Below are 22,419 nucleotides of genomic sequence, written 5' to 3' on the forward strand. Positions count from 1 at the left end.
AATAGAATAGCTGACTGATTACTTGGTTATTCACAGAACGATTTGGTATTTTCCCTGTACATCTTACTAGGGATAGCCTTGAAGAACTTTTGTTTCTTAGCATCCTAGAGTTCTTTCTCCAGAAAAATGCAAAGTCCTTTTTTTCTATTATACCTTTTTGTTCCTGCCTCTACCAAAGGACTTCACCCTGGAGAAGAATTTTTCATTTAAACACTCAGATGAAAAATCTTTCCTTGGATATCACCGAACTTCCTAATGTTCCCTCCCTTTCTATTTTGAAGACTGCTCCTCCTCCTGTCTGACTGCCACATGGCCATCCTCCAAGCTCTATCCCAGACTAACTACTTTTTCCCAGTGAACCAGTGTGCTCAGCCACTTTCCCACCTTCCAAACCTACTTTCCTATACCACAGTCTCTCTGACCTATATCTTAAGTCTGTATCAACTGCCTGCCTACGCAGGCCACCACCACTTCCCAGAAGAGATTCTTCCCTTAAAACTACTTGCTCTGTCAACCTTGTACCTAACTTTAACTTTCTAGTGAAACTTTACATTTCGTACTCGTTTTCTTCCTCTACAAGTTAGTAACAGTTACCACCTACAGCTATTGCTTCCTCATTTCTATTATTCTTAGAATCCGCTCTACTGCCACATTTCTCAACTATACTTGGGTCAACTCATGTCGAGGCTACGGAGAATCTCTCACTGTAACCATGTCTCACTGCTTCTTCACACTCCCACTGACCTCAGTCTTCCATGTACAACCAACCTGTTCCCTTTTCCTTAAAAGAAGACACCTGTTTTACAAATGTCTGTACTATTTCAATTGATCATTCTCACTGTATCAAGACAGTCTCTTTTCTCATGCCCCCTTTCACTTCTATACCATTTTCCATGTTGCTCTGTGTGCCTTCTATACTTTTCACCTTCAAAAGCATCTATCCATCTTTTCTTGGAAACTCTAATGAAAAACCTCCCTGGACAACCAGGGATAAAAACAATGAGCCATGACTAAAATAATTTTTTATTATTATAATTAAACATCTTTAACAAATCACTACTCACCCTTGAGGAATTCTTGCTCCAAGGTTAGGTGGAGAGTTGGCAGCCTGGGGAGTACTTTGCTGTCTTGGGTCCTTACTAGGTGGAGTTGCTGCAGTACAGCCAAGCAGTATCTCCTTAAAAACTGTTGTAGGTACAGACTGCACAGGACACATACTGGGAGAGGCCTAGAAGATACCAAACCAACAGATATTAAAAGGAAGTCCCTAGTTAGGAAATAATAAAATGCTACCAAACTTAAGATCATTTCCTTAATACTAAACAAGCATAATACCATTGCCAAATAAAAAGAAACAGGAAAGTGAAACAAGTGATAAACTATCCAATTAAGGGCTTTAAGACTGTAAATAAATCACTCCAGCTTTTCACAAAACTTATGTCTTCCTACAAAGGATCACAAGCTTATCTTTTTCAGACCTCTGAACCATTGTGCCAGGAAAACAGTCAGGTGGCAATTACTTTAATAATGCAACGCAGAGGTGAACTTTTAAGTGACAGTTTTAAATGGTGGCAGCTTCACATGCATTCACTGTGGCATGACTTGAGTGCCCACCACACACTTACTGCATAGTTTGGCAGGAGACTAGACCACATAGGACTCTTGTAGGCAGTGATGCCTATTTGGTACCCAGATAAGCCTTTGCAATGCAATAAAAGTTGAGGACAGTTCTTGCTCTTATGTGGCTCATCAAGTCACAAGTCATCCCAAGCTGCAAAACGTATCAAGTTATGACAGGCCTGTGGGCAAAGTTGGGACACCTGTCCCCGTTCCCTTTTCAGGTAATTTTATCTTCACAAAAATGTAAGTATTGAATCCACTTCTTAACAGTTTATACCATTCACAAAAATAAACTTCCCACTATGAAAAAAGAAAGGAGAAACTCAAGACAACTAGTCTAAGGCTGAACCAGGTGAAACCAATTCACCCATTTCACCAGGCTCCTCACATGTGCTTAAATTTTTAAGTCATATACCTTAAATTTTTAAGTCATATACCTTTCTCAATCATCTTGCCTTACCACCAAATCTAAACTTGAAGAATCTCCAAAGTTTCTTCATCTTCTAGTTATTAACTTCTAAAGTTTGATTACAACTTCCACTAATAGGTTTTCTGTTTTGTTTTTTGTTTTTGAGACAGTCTCGCTATTATCACCCAGGCTAGAGTGCAGTGGCGCCATCTTGGTTCACTGCAACCTCTGCCTCCAGGGTTCTAGCAATTCTCATGGCTCAGCCTCCCGAGTAGCTGGGATTACAGGCATGCACCACCATGACCGGCTAATTTTTCGTATTTTTAGTAAAGACAGGATTTTGCTACGTTAAGGCTGGTGTCCAACTCTTGGCCTCAAGTGATCTGCCTGCCTTGGCCTCCTAAAGTGCTGGGATTACAGGCATGAGCCACTGTGCCTGGCCAGCAGGTTTTTAAAACCTGACAATTTTGAATATATTTATATGTACTCTACTCACGAATGCTTTTCTCAGAAATTTACTTGACAGCCTTGAAAAGACTAGCTAGCACATACTAAACAGATATATCTGAAAAATAAGAATTTAATCGCTGGCAAAGTTTTGGCATAGTTTCAACTATTTTTAGGCACTAAATTATCTGATCATATATTACACTATTTCAGTCAACTCAATTTTGGTTAAATAGTACCTTAATGTTCTCCAGAAGGTGTTATGGTTGGTTTTGGGTGTTTTTTGAGTTTCCTAATCCTTTAAATGAGGAAATTAGTTAAATAAAGTCCCTTTTGCTTATAATAGTTTATAATTCCCTGTTAATCTGAGGTTAATCTCCCAAAGCTTAATGCCAAATCATTTTGAAATGCTTATTCAAGGCTCAATTTTACCAATTATCTTTCCTCATATTGGTCACCTTCTTTATTCTGAATATGTTTAGAATTGATGCACTAATACCTTTCCTTACTCTCCCAAGAGCAACATACTTAAGAAATTTGGATTATAAACCTAAGCATAAATTTTTACTCTGTATAAAATCAAGCCGCTCAAGTTAAAAAAAACCCTCTATCTAATTTCCCATATGTAATCAATAAACCAATAAATCTTGCCTCTATCTGCAAAGTATGTATTGAATCTACCCATTTCTTTCCATGTCACTACTACTACCATCTTTCCCCTAAGCTACATATCTCCTAACCAACCTTCCTTCCATTCTTGTTGAATCCTCTGCATCCTACCCAAAATCTCTTCTACCACAGAGCAATCTCTGTAAAACATAAATCAAATAAGATCATGGCAGTCCACTGCCTACAAGAATCCCATGTGGTCCAGTCTCCTACTCACTCCTGCTCCTCCTCCCCCCATCTCTTTCACTGACCCCCTTGCTCACAGTACTCCGACTACACTTGCTTCCTTTCTCATCTCCTAGTGTTCTAAGCCCTTTCCTGCCTGGGCCTTTGTACTTGTTATCTCTCTGGCTACATCGTTTTCAGTGGCTGGTTGGTTCTCTCTGTTCACCCACAAGTCTGTTAATATGTCACCCTCTCAAAATTTCTGATTACTCTTTCTGAAGTAGCATCCCAAAAGCCGTCCCTTACTCTTTATCATTTTTCTGTTTATACCTTACATAGCCCTTATCACACCATGAAAGTACCTTTCACTTATTTATTGTCAATCTCCTCAAAATGGGACACACACTCTTTATGGGCAGACGCCCTGCTCTTGTGCCCACTGTTATAACCTCATAAAACCAAACATACAGTGGATGCTCAATAAATAAGACTGGTGGAATGAACATACGAATGAGTGAATGCTGTTAGCACGTAACATTTCTATATAGCTATAAATCAGTAAGTCTTATGAGTTACCTGAAGTGACAGGAAGTGATGATCACCACTGTAGATCAGTCTAGCATACACTAAATATGCAATAAATACTTGTTGGAAGGAAGGATGGAGGAACAGAGGGAAGGAGGGAAGAAAGAAGAACTCTGCTATTTTTACAAGGGTGATTCACCACACCAAGGAGAAGATTTGGAGAGCAGTGGCAACAGCACAGTGATGAAGAGTACTGGATTTTGGTGTTAGCCTTTGGTTTGAAATTCAGTCTCTAACACTTCCTAGCACTTTCTTCCCATGAAGTATATTTTACAGGGCTGTGCTTTTACCATAGTGCCTGGCACTGAAATCAATGTTAGAGATGAGCTGTCTTAAAGCAGAAAAACATTGCAAAAATTTTCTCAATTCTGTCACCACCATGTGTTAGAATTAGCACAACTTAGCGTGTTTTTCCTTTAAGAAACTCAAGTATTTCCTTCCACAACTTTCCTAAGGTTTAGCTCAACAGGAACAGGACTCCAATTCCCAAACCCACATTCACGAGTGCACCTCTGCACTGGCCTCTGACTCAACAAAGGGTCAAAGTTTCTTCTTACCTGAAGAGTTTTCCCTGAAGGTCTTCTATACCAGTCATGGCAATAGTTCCTCCCTGCCAGCAGACGGAGATAATATAATTGAGTGTATGATAGAATTCTAAAAAGGACACTGCCGGCTCACATTCCTCAGCAGACTCTTTCCCAACTAACCAGGCAACGTCGTAACTCTGAGGAATAGTCTGCTAGGCAGAGAAGACCTTCAAGGAGCCAGGTATCACTGGCAAACAGGTTTATCTTAACCAAAAGTATTCATCAAGACAGTCAAGAGTCTACCTAGTCCCAAATGCCTGTCTTCTAAAGACCACCCTAAAAGTGCCAGTCCAACACATCTGGGAAGTGCAAACACAGTAAGAATCGTGCTGAGTGCGTTACTGTACTCACCTTTCACACATTTTCAAAAACTTTCTTTCCCCACTGCTCCCTTTATCTCTCCAGCCCTCTTGAAATCTAGGCCAGGCCAGTGTATCCAAAACTCGTCTGATTACAAGAATCACCCAGAACGAAAGATATTTACCGATATGGAATAATAATTATAATACATTGCAAGGGAATCAAGGAGGCTACAAGAGTATGGTTTTTAGTTTTAAAAAACTAACAAAAAAAATCAGGTCTCTGTGATAAATAAGGGGGAGAAAAGAGACAGAAAGGAAGTATTTCAAAATGTAAACAGAGAGTCTCTGAGAAGTATGATTACAAGTGATGATTCTATTCTTTACTATACTTTTCCAGGTTAACCAAAAATTTTCAAATGAGATGAGCTTCATAATCAAAAAAATATTTTCAAAAACTTCTGAAACCCAGGTAAAAATCCACCTTCAACTTCCTTTAGAATGACATGACTAGCATAGAGCTCAAGAGCTGCAATGTACATTTTTAAAACACTTAATTTAGTTTATCATTTTAGATGCGGAAGTTAAGAAACTATCTCCAGGCTAAAGTGCAGACTTATTTTTTTAATAGCTTCTAATGTGCCCAACAATCAGCTCAATAGCACACATAGTATGGGCAACATGCTGAGAAAGATAAAAAAGTAATGCTTCCGGCCTTGTAAGAATTTGAGTCAAGAAGACAGGATCATATCATATATGTCTATATGCCCACATTTTACAAGTACCTCCTTGAAGGTTAGAAATTTACTTGCTCAAACACCTTTCCCATTGCTGACACACTCAACACTCTGAAGGCACCTTCCCCCAAGGGAGGTTCCCACTGACCTCAGTTCTGCTTGCACCCCAGATTGATCGCTCCACCATCCAACAGGATACGTCATTCCTATTCCCGACCCTTCTTCCTCAGCAAGTCTCACAGCTCAGCTCTCCTTTTCATCATACTCCCAATTTACACTGACACATTCCCCATGACAGGCAACATACAACCAACTTCTCCAAACTGATATTTACTACTTCTAACTCTAGATTGCCAGCAATTTCTCTAATGTTAAAACCTGACATAAAGAAATTATTATTATATCCTGTTTATCTCTCAGCTTCTAATACTATGGATTACTTGACAATATTGTCTCTGAGCTTGACATCCTCTGTGTAGTCCTGGCCACATTAATTACCCAGAGCCTTACTATCTGTTCCCTTCTAGACCAGGGACCCCTATTCCTCACCAGCTCAGCCCCTTTCTATACTGGGAGACTATATAGTATCATAAATAATTGCCTAACCATGTCACTTGGGCTTCCTAAGCTAGAACTGTCATGTTCTTTGAGGTAGACATTCCATTTGTTCTAGCTACTTCATTAGCTAGATTCCTGTGCTTCTTTCAGTCCTAACACCTAGTCTTCCACCAAATCCAACTACTGCTGTCTCCTAAATAGCTCTCCACCCCCTTAGCTACTGCCTCACCTCAAGCCTATTTATGATGTGCAATACAACTAACCTAATCAGTGCCCTCATTTCTATTCTCATGTCCTTCCCTCACCCATCATCTACAGAGCTTAAGTCAATCTCCTGAACTTAAAACCCCTGAACACCCCAGACATCCCTTCTTCATCTGCAGCATAAAACCCAAACTTCCTATCTCTGACCCTGCTTCTCTTTTTCCATGCCTCCTGTGCCCCAGCCACAATGAAACATTTGCCCTTCACCAAACAAGACATGTCCTCCCTGTCTGAGAGGCTCTGCCCAGGCTGCTTCTTGAGGCACCTGCAGAGCTCCTGCCCAGAGCACTTCCCCTGCACTTGTGGGAGCCCCCTGGAAGTCTGTCTCCCTCACTATCCTATGGAATCTGAGACAGGAACTCCAGATACCTTTCAATTTCCAGGACCAAGTATCCACCACACAGTGAGTACTTAATACAGTAACTGTGGTTTCTTGGATGGATGTACTTGAAATTACCTTGTAAACTTTAAGGCAAAAATGAAGGTATTAATTAACCTTCATTCCATAATTAACTCTTCATTCTTTCCTAAACAACCTGAGCCTCCACTCAAGAGGTCAAAGCCTATATCCTTCAAAGGAGGACAGAGACTTCAGACACTGGTTTACAAAGCTTTTGGTGAAGTATCAAAGTTCCTGTTGCTTGTATACAGGAAAGATTCAAGAAAGCCAATTAACCATCCTAGCTACATAGACTCAAGTGTTTGTGTGGCACAGTGCTAGCTTTGGTTCTTAGTCGATGCTGTAGTTCAGTCTGCCCTTAATCAAGAAACCTAGATTTATTCATTGGCTTCCCGGCCCACTCCCCATGCCATTTCTCCTGGCCTTGGTCAGTTTTTAAATTTTAAACTCCAGCCTGGGGCAGAGCACTATAAAGGAGTTTTTGATAATTATAACACAGGAAACTATCCATGTGACATTCAGGCATTTGGATTCCTAAGGTGCCAAAAAGTTATTTGTATTGGAATAGGTCCTAATGATTTAATTCACCTAAAATAGAAACAGTCTCGGTTCAAATGGTAACTATTTCAGAATAGAATTAAATCTGGTACCTAAACCCACAGTAGCATTCACAAAAGCCTATACTTTTCTGGACAGAAATTAGTAATGGCAAACCAATCACTTTCCTTGAAATACATTTGTTTACCCAATCATAAATGACCAATTAAATTCCTTATTATTGAGAAGGTGAGGGTCCTATTTCAACACCCAAACTACTCAGAATTCTAAGGCTCCTTCCCTCTTTTCATGCCAGGCATTGACACACACAACTCAATTTACCTTTAAGAACACTTCCACATGGTGAAATTGTCAAATCTATTGAGAATCTCCAGCAAATACCAAAAAATGAAACTTTTTTACATAAAATAGTGAACCATAAACTTATATTATCTCCATCTGCTTCAGTGTAGAAATTATGGCCAAGATCTGGAACTAGCAAAGAAGAGCAGACAGCAATATAACACTAAAAAAATTTGCCATGCAGCCAGGGGCAGTAGCTCACTCATGACTGTAATCTCAGCAGTTTGGGAAGCTGAGGTGGGAGGATCGCTTGAGCCCAGGAATTCAAGACCAGTCTGGTCAACATACCAAGACCCTGTCTCTACAAAAAACACAAAAATTAGTCAGGTGTCATGCATAGCACATGCCTGCAGTCCCAGCTACTATGGAGGCAGGAGTTCAAGGCTGCAGTAAGCTCTGGTTGCACCACTGCACTCCAGTCTGGGTGACGGAGTGAGATCCTATCTCTAAAAAAATAAAAATAATTAAATAAATAATAAAAAATAAAAACTAACCATGCAATGTTAGAGTTAAGGAAAGCTTTACACAAGTGACATAAATAAAGGTTACCTCAGAGCAAGATTTTGCTTGTTTGGAAACCAGGGTTCCATTATTCTCAGAAGACTTGCGTTTTACAGCTCCAATTCTTGCAGAATTACCTAAAATATTTAAAAATAGGTTAAGTTGGCTTCCCTGTTTCTCTTAATGTGAGAAGAACGGAGGAAAGGAGGAAGGAGAAGAAAGATTTTAATAACGTATCTTACCACATGTCACAAGGTTATCATGTACAACTTCAACATGAATCAGTGATGGATCAACAATTTTCAGTGCTGGAATCTTAAAAATAAATGAAACAAAGATACAGGAAAATAAAAAATGCTCAAGAACATACTGAAAATCAGGTTCATTAACCTAACAATAGGCGCTTCTTATGAATAATTTCTTTTTAAAACAACTAATTATTTCTACCTTATAAAATAATAAAGGTATTTAGTGCCTAGAAAATCATAAATGCTTTGTATAGTTATCATGCTTTGTCGAGTTATCTTACAAAAAGTTATTGTTGTCTTTACCTCCTCACAGTTGACTTGAAGAGTTTTTGATGCTGGGTTTCCATTTACAACGGTTGCTGAAAACCACTGAGTAGACGGGTCCAAGCTATAAATTTTTACTTCTGAACCAACTAAGTTTTTGTCACCTTAAAAAAAAAAAAAAAAATCTTAGAGCAATTTGCATTATCTCCCAATAGCAACATCATCCAGGACAATCTTTTCCTAAGTCTTTTTTTAAAAAAATGCAAAAGTAAACATTAAAAGAATCACTACAAACATAAGATGACTGACATTTCAGAAAAGCTAGGAGAAAATTTAAACTTTTTATTTTGTATCGGACCAAAGTAGTATTAGACAATTCATCAAGACCTCACTCACTGTCCTGTGTAGTTTTAGAGGAATCAAATTCAGGAACCCCAACAGAAATACTATGTCTGATAATCTAAAAAACACAGAAAAAAATGTATGATTGTAGAAACTCAGTAACATAAATGGGAAGGTAAGGAGTATCAAATTAATGCCTTATCCATTTTATATGGCTGATATTCAAAACATATCAAATTCCACATCAAAATATAGCTGAGCTTTAAAAATACCTTTTTTTTTTTTTTTTTTTTTTTGAGACAGGGTCTTGCTCTCACCCAGGCTGGAGTGTAGCAGTGTAATCAGGGATCACTAGCCTTGACCTCTTGGGTTCAAGTGATCCTCCTGCCTCAGTCTCCTGAGTAGCTGGAATTACAGGCATATGCCACCACACCGGGCTAAATTTTTAAAAAATGTTTTGTAGAGATCGGTGTCTCCCTGTGTTGCCCAAGCTGGTCTTGAACTCCTATCCTAGGCTCAAGCAATCCTCCCACTTTGGATGTCCCAAAGTGCTGGGATCACAGGCTTGAGCCACTGTGCCTGGCCCTACTTTACTGTTAGTTTCATATAATCCCTGAACTTTCCAAATTTCAGAGGTTTTAGCAACACAGACATTTTTTGAATTTTAAATTTTAAAATTCTTAAAAATTTATTTTAGAAAAAAAGTAAGAAATGGCCGGGCATGATGGCTCACACTTGGCAGGCAGATCACTTAAGGCCAGGAGTTTGACACTAGCCTGGCCAACATGGTGAAATAGTGAAACCTTGTCTCTACTAAAAATACAAAAACTAGCCGGGTGTGGTGGTGCATGCCTGTAGTCCTAGCTACTTGTAAGGCAGAGGTTGCAGTAAGCCAAGACAGCACCACTGGCACTCCAGCCTAGGAACAAGACTGTCTCAAAAAAAAAAAAAAGAAAAAAGAAATTTCAATGAGCAAATGAATGAGAGGCTAAACCCTAGTTTCTCACAAGCTAATTATTGGTCAACTCGTGAACTATCACCACTAGATAATGCGTATACCTTTTAAAAGATGGCTTTCATCTAAATGCTTCACAATCAAAGCTTGAAATTCTTTACTGACAATCTGATTATCCGTAAGAGAAAGTCGAAGACTGTTTACATCCTGAAAAATGAAAGATCATTACATGTTAAGGGTAGTGAATAAGAAGAGTTATTTAAATTCCAGTGGGCTATTTCAATTGGTTAATCAAATGGGTTAAAGTAGTGTCAACAAACCATGTGATAGCCCAAATCATTCCAATTCCAGTAAACCAGATGGCTCAAAAAGTCCTAGACCATCAAATGATCACAGCTATAAGGCAGACTGAAGTAAAGTCATCCCAAGCTAGAAGCATGAGAAATATTAAGAGGAGCTCAAAGCATAATTTTAAACATGACTAACTTTGGCAATGGGAAAAAAGTAAGCAAACAAACAGCTGGTCAATCCAAGTAAAAAACACTCTGTATCCTAAATACTGGGGATGGGGAAATCACAATCCAAATCCAAGGGACAAAAAACACAGATATGACACACAAGAGACAGATGTATATGGTCAATTCATTGCAATTACTGTCTGGGTTTTTTTTTTATTTTATATAACACACTGCATGTACTATATAATACACTGTGTAACCTACTAGCAGGGGTAGATGACCATAACTGAGAGTTAGTTTATTCATCAATCAGAAAAATGTTTCCTTAATCAATGTTCTCCAAACCTTTTGACACATTGTAAAGATTAACTCCAGAGGTACACATATCTCTTTCCACCAAAGTCCACTGATAATGGGCAGCCCTTTTTTCCATATTCCCATTAGTAAACCCATGGCTGTGCCCAGTGGCCACCCTGCGGATGAGCAAGCATGCACCCATGATGGCAATTTTAGGGAAAATCTTGAACCACATCTCGGCCTGGTTACCTAGGCCAAAACCCTATTTTCTAAGGCCCCTTAAAGCTGACCAAGCTTCAGCTCCCTTCCCGGTAAGAAACTGCTGTTTTTAACAACTTATTTCACACAGATTCATTTAACCTAACTAGTATTACAAATGCATTCTTTTTTACAAAAAGGGAGGTGGGGGGACAAACAGAAAATCTGAATGAATAGCCTAAGGCGTCAGAGTAAGCCAGTTCTGAAACATTCAATTCTTGGCAGCAGCTCAATTCTTGGCACTATTCCACAGTCTTCTGGCTTTCTGTGCACACCCAGTTATGATAAATGTAATACAGAAACTGTCAATAAGAATAACCTGCCAAACCGAATTCTAGCAGGGCAAAGAAAAAACAGTGCCAAACACAGAAGCCCTTCCAATATTAGGGCTTTATGCTTTTCTGCCACTGTGAAATGGATAGTGACCAAGAATGGGTCATCCATTTTTCCCACTGGGAAGGATAACTAGTCTGTTAGAGAAGCTGTGCTGGAAAAATGTATTTCTTTTGCCAAGTAACATTAGACAAACCTAGGGTCTCCATAAGAGATCAACATTAGTTACCAGAATGGGTTAGTTTTTGTTTTTTTTCTCATGCATGTATTGTTTATGCAATTTCAAAAAATTTAATTATACTCTCCAATTCCTACTACAAGATGAAAGTACGTATCAACGGAAAGAGCCGCAAAGGGCTTCAATAAAGTAGAAAAATATTAGGCTGCCTAAGAGACTTTAGGGCTTAACGAAAGTACAGGATAGTTGTCCAGATACCTTATCTTTTTCTCACCCACAGATAACTGAGTAAAATTCAATCTAAAGACGGATTCTAACTTTCAACTCCAATTTTTGCACATGCCAAATGATTTTCAGGTGCTCTGTGCATTATCTAGAGCAAGTATCCTACTGGGGTAATCACATCCCCCAACGTGGAATTTCGTACAGCCTACTGTGATCACCCATATCTACAAGATAATTCTCTGAAGTACTAAACTTTGAAAACTCAACATCACTAAAAGTCAAGACCACACATTATAGTTCTCCCAGTTAATTATATATTAATATTGTATTAATGACAACATTCACACTGATGGCTCACAGCCCCTCTTCCCGAGAACAAATATAAACTTACTAATTTAAATGTTTCTTTTTCAATCCCAAGAAACAAAACTAGGGTTCTACCTTAATTGAAAACCTTAAATACAGGAAAGATGTAAATTCAGAAAACAGCACTAAGAATAAAAAATTCCTTTTATCACTCAGTAAAGCAAAATATCCACAACCTCCCTGTATGTTATTTGATCCCTGCAAGCAAGTCAGTCTTCCTTTTAAGGCAGGAAAAATATCAAGATGGGTATAACATAAGAAAACTTGTGTCTGAAATTAACTAAGTGAAAGCATCTTCCTCTGGTTCCATTACTTAAACATTATAAAATAAAGTTCAGATTATGAATCCTGTTTTCACTCACTTTCCAGATATGGAAGTATGGATGAGACTCAAGCAGAGGAAAAGCCAGTGCTTTGGGCTTCCCAATACAGGCTCGGCAACCTGATAACCACTGACCCCAAACTACTTTTAGCAAATAGGTTTCATAGTTCTATACCCCAAAGAAACAAGTCAGGTATGAAGTCACAAAACAGAAGGCGGTAAAGAAGATTATTCAGCTTTAATATCTATTATTCAGCTTTTATAAATGATATCTAAAAGATGAATATTATTACAACGTGTGTGTGTTTGTGTGCGTGCGTGCAGTCTATTCCCATCATTTGCAGTAGTTATGTTTTATCAAGTTGCAAAAAACGTTTTATTAACAAATACTGAACCACTGCTCCTAGGGGAAATACAGGTGTAGGTTCCTTCAAGCCTCTGGTCACATTTTCATCAACCAATTGACACATAATCTTGTTTTATATGTTTCTGTTGAAAGACATCTTATTTAATATATACTGCTTATGCACTAACCTTGAATTCACAGCCAAGAGCACTATAACTCAGACGAACGAAGCTTATCTAACACATGTATTTTGTTCTTAAGACACATCATGGCACTTCAGCACTGCTTTTGGGGGCCATTTTAAACAGTGAAATCACCAAAAAAACAAAAAAGCACTAAAATGCAGCACGAAATAGACTGCAAAAAGCACACTTGTTTACAGCATAAGTGAAACAAGGTGGAACATCACCTTATTTAACCTTAGCTAGGAGGTGGGAACCTGCATCATGAAACTCAAATTATTTGCAGCTCTGCAAGTACTGGTGAATGACCATGAACCACCACAAGTATTGACTTGGGGTTACAAATACATTTTAGCAAGTAGGTAAATTCACAAACATAGAATCTACAAATAATGAGGATTGCTTGTATATATGTATGCATGAGTGTCTATGTATGCATGCACATATATGCATACAAACAATGGTCTACTTTTAAATATTATTTTCATATCACCTAAGTGTTTCCATACACACACACCATCAACTATAATACCCTTGTCCTTTCAACCGTAAATGGACAGCACTAACCCAAAAGCTAACATTGAGGAATGATGTCTAACACCTAACTGCTGATGGGATGGGTTTCCTGTTAGGTATTTAAATTAGAGCAATCAACATCAATATACAGTTGGCCACTGAACAACACAGGTGTGGACTGTGCAGGCCCCCTTATAAACAGATTTCCTTCCACCTCTGTCACCCCTGAGATTGCAAGACCGAAAGCCTACTCAACACGAAGACAAGGACAAAAACCTTTATAATGATCTACTTCCACTTAATGAATACTAAATGTATTCTGCTTATGATTTTAATAACATTTTCTTTTATCTAATTTTATTGTAAGAATACAGTATATAATACATATACAAAATATATGTTAACCAACTGTTTATCAAGGCTTATGGTCAACAGTAAAGCTATTAGTAGAGTTTGGAGTGAATCAAAGTTATATGTAGATGTTTTACTGTGCAAGGAGTAGGTATCCATAATACCCACACTATTTAAGGTTCAATTGTACTTTACTTCTCATGTTAAAGGAGTTCGTATTTCTGTTTCTAAGGTTTACTACTGTTTCTATGTTTTACCTGTATAGGCTTCAAAAGGTCTTTAGAAAGAAATACTCTTTGTTGATCTCCCAGAAAGCGAATAGAAGTTATGGATCCCAAACCAGCTTTGTCCAACAGAGGTTTGTACATCTAAAACAAAAGAAAACACTTTAGCATCATAACTGCTGTCAGCATAATTCTGAAAATAGAAACTGGCAATTTTCCACACACAGAGAAAGTGATAAAGCCACTAATTTTTTTTATTTACTGCAAGTTATCTCATAACAACTATTTATGCAGCCATAGATAATACAATTTTTATTCAAACCCAATAATTTAAACCAGATAGACATTTGGGAGTTATTAATATTCAAGACTGGGTCCACAGATTCATGGTGTCCCAAAAATTTATGCAAAAACTGTTTGTATGCACACTTTTCTGGGGAGACAGGCCTGTGTTTTTAACCAGTTCTAAACAGCTGGAAAAAAAAATACAAAGAGCAAAATAAAACTTTAACCACAACCCTCATCTCTCAAGAATCTCCATAGCAGCTCTTTTCACTCATGGCAAAATCATATCACAATCTGATCAGCCTTCAACCATTCTCCCGGCCTTTCCAAACTATCCAGATCCAACCTTCCCTCCTTGAAGCACCAGCTCAAGTGCTATAAAGACTAAAGTGCCCTCTCCAGACAGCGCTCACTCTTCTCTTTGATTGCACCACACTTTGCAATGTGGATATAACACAATCATATACCAACTTATAGTATCTTTAAAGCCAAAAAATATAATAATCCAGAGGGAACCTTAAAGATCATAAGATCAAGACTGGAAACCCTACAGAGAGCAAGGCAACAGCTACTATTCGGCTCCAGCCTATTGCTGCCATAAGGCTCCAGTGTTGCCATTATCTTGTAGATTTTTTAAGAGACAATGGAAATCTAGATTTTTAGATGTATTCTCCACATTTTTTAAAGTAGGCAATTAATTCAAATGTTTTGAAAGTACTGCAAGGGCCAAACCAAACAGATCTATATGTTTGCATATGACTGCCAGTTCCTGCCTTCTGACCTAGACATTCCCACTACTACCTCCATCCCCATTTGTCAAGTGAACATGAGGTCCAACAAAGTCAAGGGACTCGCTCAGAAGTGCAGAGTTCTTAAAAGGGCTGGCAGGAGATCCTGGAAGCTTTTCTGACTTTCTGGCATTACGTTTACATATTCCTTGTTTTACCCACAACGGATAAAATGCCCTCTTCTCGGGAGTTCAATAAGCCCAAGTTTTACTCACTATTGCAGGCCACTGTACAATTCGTTCAGAAATTTCAGGTGACTTTCGTTCAGCTAAAACCAAGTTATGTTCTACTAAAAATGCTCTCCTTAGAAGGCTGTAGACTTCTATCCATCTTCTTTTCCTCCAAGATTCCCCATCAAATTCCACACACACCTAGACAGACAAAATTGGGGGGTGGGGGAAGCAGATTCAATTTATTAAAATAAGCATTACAAATGCCCCAGTTGAACTATACCTTCATTATTCTATTTGAATCTTTTATTTGGATGTGCTTTCCCCCTTCCAGCTCCCTCACTTCCTGTCACAGCCCACAACACATAATCACACATGAACCAGGCTTTGGCTCCCAACTCACTTCGGGATGCAGAAGTCAAGGCTTTTTGGGCCAGTCTCTGTCCCTAAAGTAAACCCCTGGGAAGCCCAGAAACCAAACAACCCCTACTTATCAGGCGTTTACATACATTAATTAGACATCTGAGCTTTTGGAATTGGAAGACAAAAATTTGAAACTCAAAAGATGTACTTAATAAAACTGCACTGTAATTCTCTGTTGACAATATAAGTGGGCTTAAGACGACCCCCATCACCACAATCCACCACCTGCTTTTGAATTCCTCTGGAATGAGTAGAATTTAGCACAAGGCCTAATACATAGCACATCTTCAATATCCCTTTCAGTTGAATAAGCTAGGAAATTTACCACAGAATGTGGAGTCTAAAACTACTTGTTTGATGACACAGAAACAAGTGATTAACAAAATGACCAGAGTTTTTCAGAACTACCTCTAGCCTCTTACATGAAAGTTAAACTACCTTGAAATATTGTTTTCCAAGTAATTGTAATGTTTTCTGCTTCTGACCTGCGTAATACTTTTAACCCTAAGGCTACAACTCTTAAAATTTGTATACATATTTAAAGACATTTAAAAAATTCAGTCTAAAAGTGGGCTTCTGGGAGCGATCTATGAGTAGGAATTGTTTACAAAACCATAAAACTCAAAGTCATATAAAAGCACTGAAACACTCCAGCTTCCTTAAGCTATTACGAATATGCTACCCCTTAACTTATTCTAGGTTCTCTTTAATGCTTTTTGTATTCTACGAATGACAATAAACTCCCTCAATATTCAGTGTAAAAATTACTGACTTTATTTGATTTAAAATTCCTCTCCTTACTAAAGAGGTCTCTCATTTTGGTTTCCAGGAATTAGTTAATACATCTATCATCTATCAAATCTGTTCATCATTTTACAGACATCACTCATACATCCCTTTTCAACCTTCAGTTTATTAACTAGTTAACTTTATCTATCAGAACACAATTCATATATCCTTTCCTCAAACAAACCTTCCCTTACCAAAGTGCCTCTCTCTTCCAAGAGAGGTCCCCTTACTAATTGTACTCAAAGTTTTGTACTTTTCCGTCTTAGCTCTTATCCACACTTTGCAACATTTATTTGTGGTTAACTGATTGACAAATAAATTCTAATAAGTCAAAGTCTGTCTCTGCTTTTGCTTACCACTGTATATCACTGGTATATGGAACCTAATTGGCACTCAAATACTTGTTAGAATAGATTAATGAATAAATTTCCCTCTGCATTGGGTTCCTATCTTGTTTCTCTCATCTGCTTAGAAGGCACTAAATTCCCACATTAGCCCCAATCCCAAACCTTCTCCAGTCTACAGAATAAAAATAAACGAAATCTAAGATCCTACCCTTCTCAGCCAATAAAACATGCATCCCTAACTTCCCAGGCGACTTTACCTAGGAAACTACATATCTTCTTGGTATTCTAGGTTTTTAACTTTGCAGTTATTACTGAATACTTTCCAAATCAGAATAAATGTGAACACCCACATGGCAAGGCCCACATACGTTTCTCCCTGGTTATATGTTTTCTATCACTGTAATCAACCAAATGGTCTTTCATAAAGGTGGGCAGAGACTGCCCATCTTCCTTTCTGTTTCCTAGCCACAGAATCCATATGCTCTGACATCTCCCCTAAATTGGCTAGTCTTTCTGCTCCATATTCACATCAACCTCAAACCCAACCAAGCTTTAGGTAGGCAGTTTTCTTATTTATCAGCAATGTGGTATAAGAGGAATGAGCACACACAAATTCCAGATCCAGATTCAGAGATCTTGAATTCCCAGCTACACTGAATCTCTCTTAGAATGATTTTACATATATAAAATAAAATACTTATGATTACAAAGGAAACCAACTAACCTGCACCTCAGGTTAAGAACCCTCACTTAGAAAATCTAAGTTCTCTCAATGTTTTTCAAAATGAAAAAAGTAACACCTCTCATTGCATAGTTAGTCATATTTTAAAAGACAGTGTATGTAAAGTGTCTGGCAAGACAACTAGGTAGTTTTAATACCTCCATGGTTAATTCAAATCTTATCAAGGTATCACTTATTAAGTTAGGAGCAGGGGAAAGAGGGTCTTCAACACGATTATTTAATATCTATTCAGCAAAAAAAAAAAAAAAAAGTGCAGAATTAAGAAGGATTAAGATCTTAAGTGGTTTCCCAAAACTTAAGCAATATCACAGTTCTTACCAGATCACTATCTAAAGCCTAAGATAACCCTAAACCAAGAGTCAGACAGGGCCCCTTTTCATATCCCAATTTTTGAGTGATTTGGGGAAAAAAAAAAAAAAAGTTTAGCTCCTTAAAAACAATGTAAGTTTATGACTTTCAAATATTACACTGTATTAGCCAAAAATCACATTATTTTGGTTTGGAAAAAGATGACTTTAAAAAATATATAAGAAAACCAACAAGTTGTGAGCTTGCTTCAATATTGTTCAAAAGTTTCCTATCAAAACTATGTATGTCAGTCAGGCATGGTGACTCACACCTGTAATCCCAGCACTTTGGGAGGCCAAGACAGGAGGATCACTTGAGTCCGGGAGTTCTAAACCAGCCAAGGCAACGTGGGGAAACCTTGTCTCTACAAAAAATACAAAAATTAACCAGGAGTGGTGGTGCCCACCTGTGGTCCTAGATATTCAGGAGACTGAGGTGGAAGGATTGCTTGAGCCAAGGAAGTTGAGGCTGCAGTGAGTTATGACTGCGCCACTGCACTTCAACCTGAGTGACAGAGTGAGACCCCATTTCCAGAAAAAACAAAGCATCTTTCATTTGTGCCTTGAGGTCTGAGGTTTTACATTTAATGACATGCCCCAAAAAAGCCTCTTCTGTGGACATTTCTACAAAAAGACATTTATTTTTTGAGACAGAATCTTAATCTGTTGCCTAAGCTGGAGTGTAGTGGCGCGATCTCAGCTCACTGCATCCTCTGCCTCCCCGATACAGGTGATTCTCGTGCCTCAGACTGCCAAGTAGCTGGGATTACAGGTGTATGCCACCACACCTGGCTAATTTTTGTATTTTTAGTAGAGACTGGGTTTCACCATGTTGGCCAGGCTGGTCTTGAACTCCTGATCTCCTGACCAGATGATCCACCCGTCTTGGCCTACCAAATTATTGGGATTACAAACGTGAGCCACTGCACCTGGCCTAAAAAGACATTTAAATTCAGTAAGAACTAAAGTGACTTGATCAAGCTCATGCAAGCTGACAGATGCAACTAGTTTCTATTCTAAATTGTGTTATTTCACCCATGCTCCTTTGGCCCACAATGAGATGTGACTTAGGCTGTGTGGCTTCAAAGGCCAAAGAGTCAATTATGATTCACTACCTATAATTTTGAAATCTGCTCTTCTTTTAATGGGTATTTTGCAAATGTGTACCTTATTAGTACCTATGAAACACCTTGACCAAATGCTCGATATTTCAGATTTTTCAAGCCAATGTTTCCCCAACAGAAAATCTTTCTGATATGAATTAATATTATATCTAATAAACTAATATCAAAATCTCCCACTCTTACCATACTCTCATCTCACCTGACTATATGATTATAAAAGCCATCAGAAACACCAAGGAAAATGTTTCCAAGTTTAAAAGTAGGAGCACAGAATGATACGGTTTTTAGACAAATTTTTAATTACATGTCTATTTTATGCCTTGCACTACAATGCAGGATACCACTTAATTCACTACTCCACAAAGAAATTAATTCCTTGTGCTTCCACTTATGTCTTCTTATGCCTAAATGTTTGTCTAAGATCCCAAGGTCCAGCTTTCAATTAAAAGGTGTAAACAGTTTTTATACCGTGCTAGAAGTTTTCTCATTTTACATGGCTTGACTGGCAGCAGATTGCACTAACATTAAAGTTTCAACGGTGTGCAAAAATGAAAGGCTAGGCATTGGTCAAGGCACCCAATTGCTGACAATAGCAGGAAATGGTACATACAGATGGCAAGGACTAATTGCCTGCTAAGGACACCTGTAAGGACTAAGAAGGGGCATTAGACTCAAGGAAAAGGTAGGCTTCAAAGAAGAAAAGGACAAGTTAAGGAAGCAGGGCATTCCCAGCATGCATAATTATGTGAACAAAATCAGCTAGGAAGCAACTCATTTCATCCTCAAGTAGAAAGAGCAGGATAAAAATAAGATTAAAGCAGTCTTTATAGCCACATCTACTTAAGATCTGTTGTTATTCCAGATGAAGAGAATGCTATTGCCTCATCAGCAGATTCTTTCTAAACTGTTTCTCCATAGGAGAGGTAATAATTTTATGATTCCTTCACTTATCCATTCAAATAGTTGAGCACACACTACATGCCAAGCAGTGTTCTAGGTGCTAGGGATATAGAGGCTAGCAAAATAAAATGCTCTAACCTTACTCTATCTGAATATTAAAGCCTAGTGTTTAAGGTCTGGAGACAAACTCAAGCTATTTAACTTCTTTAAGCCTCAGTTTTTGACACTAAAAATGTAGTTTACCATCTAGGATATCTGTGAGGATTAAATGAAGTAATCGCCACATAATATCCATTTAATGATTATTTTTTTCTTTGCTAAATCCTGATGTAACCATTTAATCATAGTTATCTACTGTTATTATGTCTTCACCTTAACTTCTCTGTAACCAACTACTAGACATATTATCTTTTTGTTATCTAAGTGATTTTGTTACAAAGTCTCTCTAGGTGAAACAAAGTTAACAAGCCTTGGCCTCATTAATACCATCCATAACTATCTAAACAAGCCAGTCTAGACAGACTTGTATTTGTCCTAATAATAGAAGAATGGTTACATATTACTTGAATGTTATTTATTCACATTCATCTCAGCCCCTCGCCCCACCCCCATCCCACCCGCCAAAAACTTAATGCCCCTAAACCCTAGTGTAAGCATGGCCTTAGTTACTTGGTTCCTGCCTCCATCTCACCAAGCACAAATTGGTTTTGGTGTTTCGAGCCCAGGAGTTCCAGACCAGCCTGGGCAACAAGACCCCCAACTCTAAAATCAAGGTAAAATAAAATCCTGGTTTTTTTTAATGCAACATGGCCCCCAAACTTAACATCTGCTACTCAACTAAGGAATGTAGTGATAAATCATGACTAGAAAAGAGACATGAGATTGGCATCTTACATGAGGGTTGAGTTGTGATGTGTACAAGGCAAAAATCCAACCTAGCCAAAATTGTTTTTGACATGAATTCCCAGTTGTTTTCACGTTAGGCACCAAAGTGCAGTGGAGAAGACACTCGGCCCAATCTGGATTCGCAGCCTCCCTTAGCAGCTAATTATGCAAATCTGGACAAGATTCCTTTTCCTAAATCTATTTCCTCATTCTGAAAATGAAGATATCACCACCTCCTCAAAGGTTGGGGGCGGAGGGAGGAGATTTAAAAAATATATATACATGGGAAGTTCCTCCTAGATTGCCTGCCTAACCCAACAGGTCCTCAATCACTGCCAGAGAAGGGAAGGGAATGCCTAGTCTCTCAACATCTGCCAAAGAACTAAAGACTGGAAAGTTTAAATAAAATCTTGTTTCCATTCAAATCACATAAAAACAAATGCACTAGAGAAAATTTTATTTGGCAGGCGAAATAAACCACAACAAGCACGACTGAATCTAGTACACAAAGCCCATCTTACAGAAAGGTTATAAGCCCAAAGCAAAAGGGTTGGCCATTCTTGCACCACAATATATTATCTCTATAAACATCAAAACCTGATTTGGCAGGAGAATGAGTGGAATGGAGGAAAAAACCAAACCTCACAGCCTATGACAGGAGCTCTACTGTGGCACAGCTCTTGATCACTGGCCCGATGGTTAAAGAGGGCAGCTTCTGGAGTAAAACTTCCTGGGTTTGACAGAATACAGGCTATGTCAATTCCTACGTATGTGTCCTTGGCAAGATGCTTAATGTCTCTCAGGCACAGTAGTTTCATCCATAAAATGGGGGCAATATTAGTACCTACCCCCAATAAGTGCTATAAGGATTAAACGAGATCATAGTTGTGAAGTGCTTGGCACACGGTTAAATGCTCTTCGGTCACTCCTTTTCAACGTGAGACAAGGCACAACACTGAAGCTTTAAAACATGCCTAACAGCATACCCCTTTCCTACAACTCTTTGCAGATAAATACCAGTTTGGGCATACACTGTCACCCTGAAAGTGTTCAAATGAACAGTGTTTCAGAAATCAACATATAATCAACTGCCAATGCTAAAACTTGCTGCCTTTATTTGAACATAGTTTAAGAAAAAGCAAAGATGATGGCCAAGTGAAGATTCTGAAACACATCCACTACGCAGGGTGGAAATATCTTCTGACAAGCTTCCTTCAAGTTATCACCACTTTGGAGTCTTTGTTAGGAACCTTTTTTCAGTTATTTTTGCACAAAGGAGTCTTTGTTGGTACAATGGCTTCCTCACTGCTTGTTCCCAGACAATCCTTTCACACCAATACTTCCATTAGGGAGCACAATCAGAATTCATCTGTCTTTGAAAAGATCTAACAAAAAAAGGTTCTGAGTGTCATAATGATTAAAAAAAAAAAATCACTGGCCACACTTGTTCCCAATTCTCTCCCTCCCCTCATGCGTCCAAGTGCAGTATATCTAAGCCAGTCCTCCAATATACCATATATGGGACAGCTCCACCTCCATCCCTCCATATATGGTCATATCCCACACCCACCCACAGGCTCATCACAGACAACCAGGAACCCACTCCTGCCCTG

The 22,419-nt window shown here is 38.4% G+C and overlaps 1 protein-coding gene across 1 annotated transcript in view; it reads right to left on the reverse strand.

Moving 5' to 3' along the window:
- Positions 1–22,419, reverse strand: part of KDM3A (lysine demethylase 3A) — a 51,011-nt gene that overhangs the window by 27,239 nt on the left and 1,353 nt on the right. Inside the window, exons 3-9 of the mRNA XM_024242499.3 lie at positions 15,295–15,450; positions 14,040–14,150; positions 10,055–10,157; positions 8,693–8,817; positions 8,384–8,456; positions 8,190–8,278; positions 1,065–1,228 (exon numbers count right to left, since the gene is read on the reverse strand). Coding sequence (XP_024098267.2) covers positions 1,065–1,228; positions 8,190–8,278; positions 8,384–8,456; positions 8,693–8,817; positions 10,055–10,157; positions 14,040–14,150; positions 15,295–15,450 — 821 coding nt within the window. The remainder of the gene's footprint in view (positions 1–1,064; positions 1,229–8,189; positions 8,279–8,383; positions 8,457–8,692; positions 8,818–10,054; positions 10,158–14,039; positions 14,151–15,294; positions 15,451–22,419) is intronic.

The sequence above is a fragment of the Pongo abelii genome, chromosome 12, assembly GCF_028885655.2.
Source record: "Pongo abelii isolate AG06213 chromosome 12, NHGRI_mPonAbe1-v2.0_pri, whole genome shotgun sequence".
NCBI lineage: Eukaryota > Metazoa > Chordata > Mammalia > Primates > Hominidae > Pongo > Pongo abelii.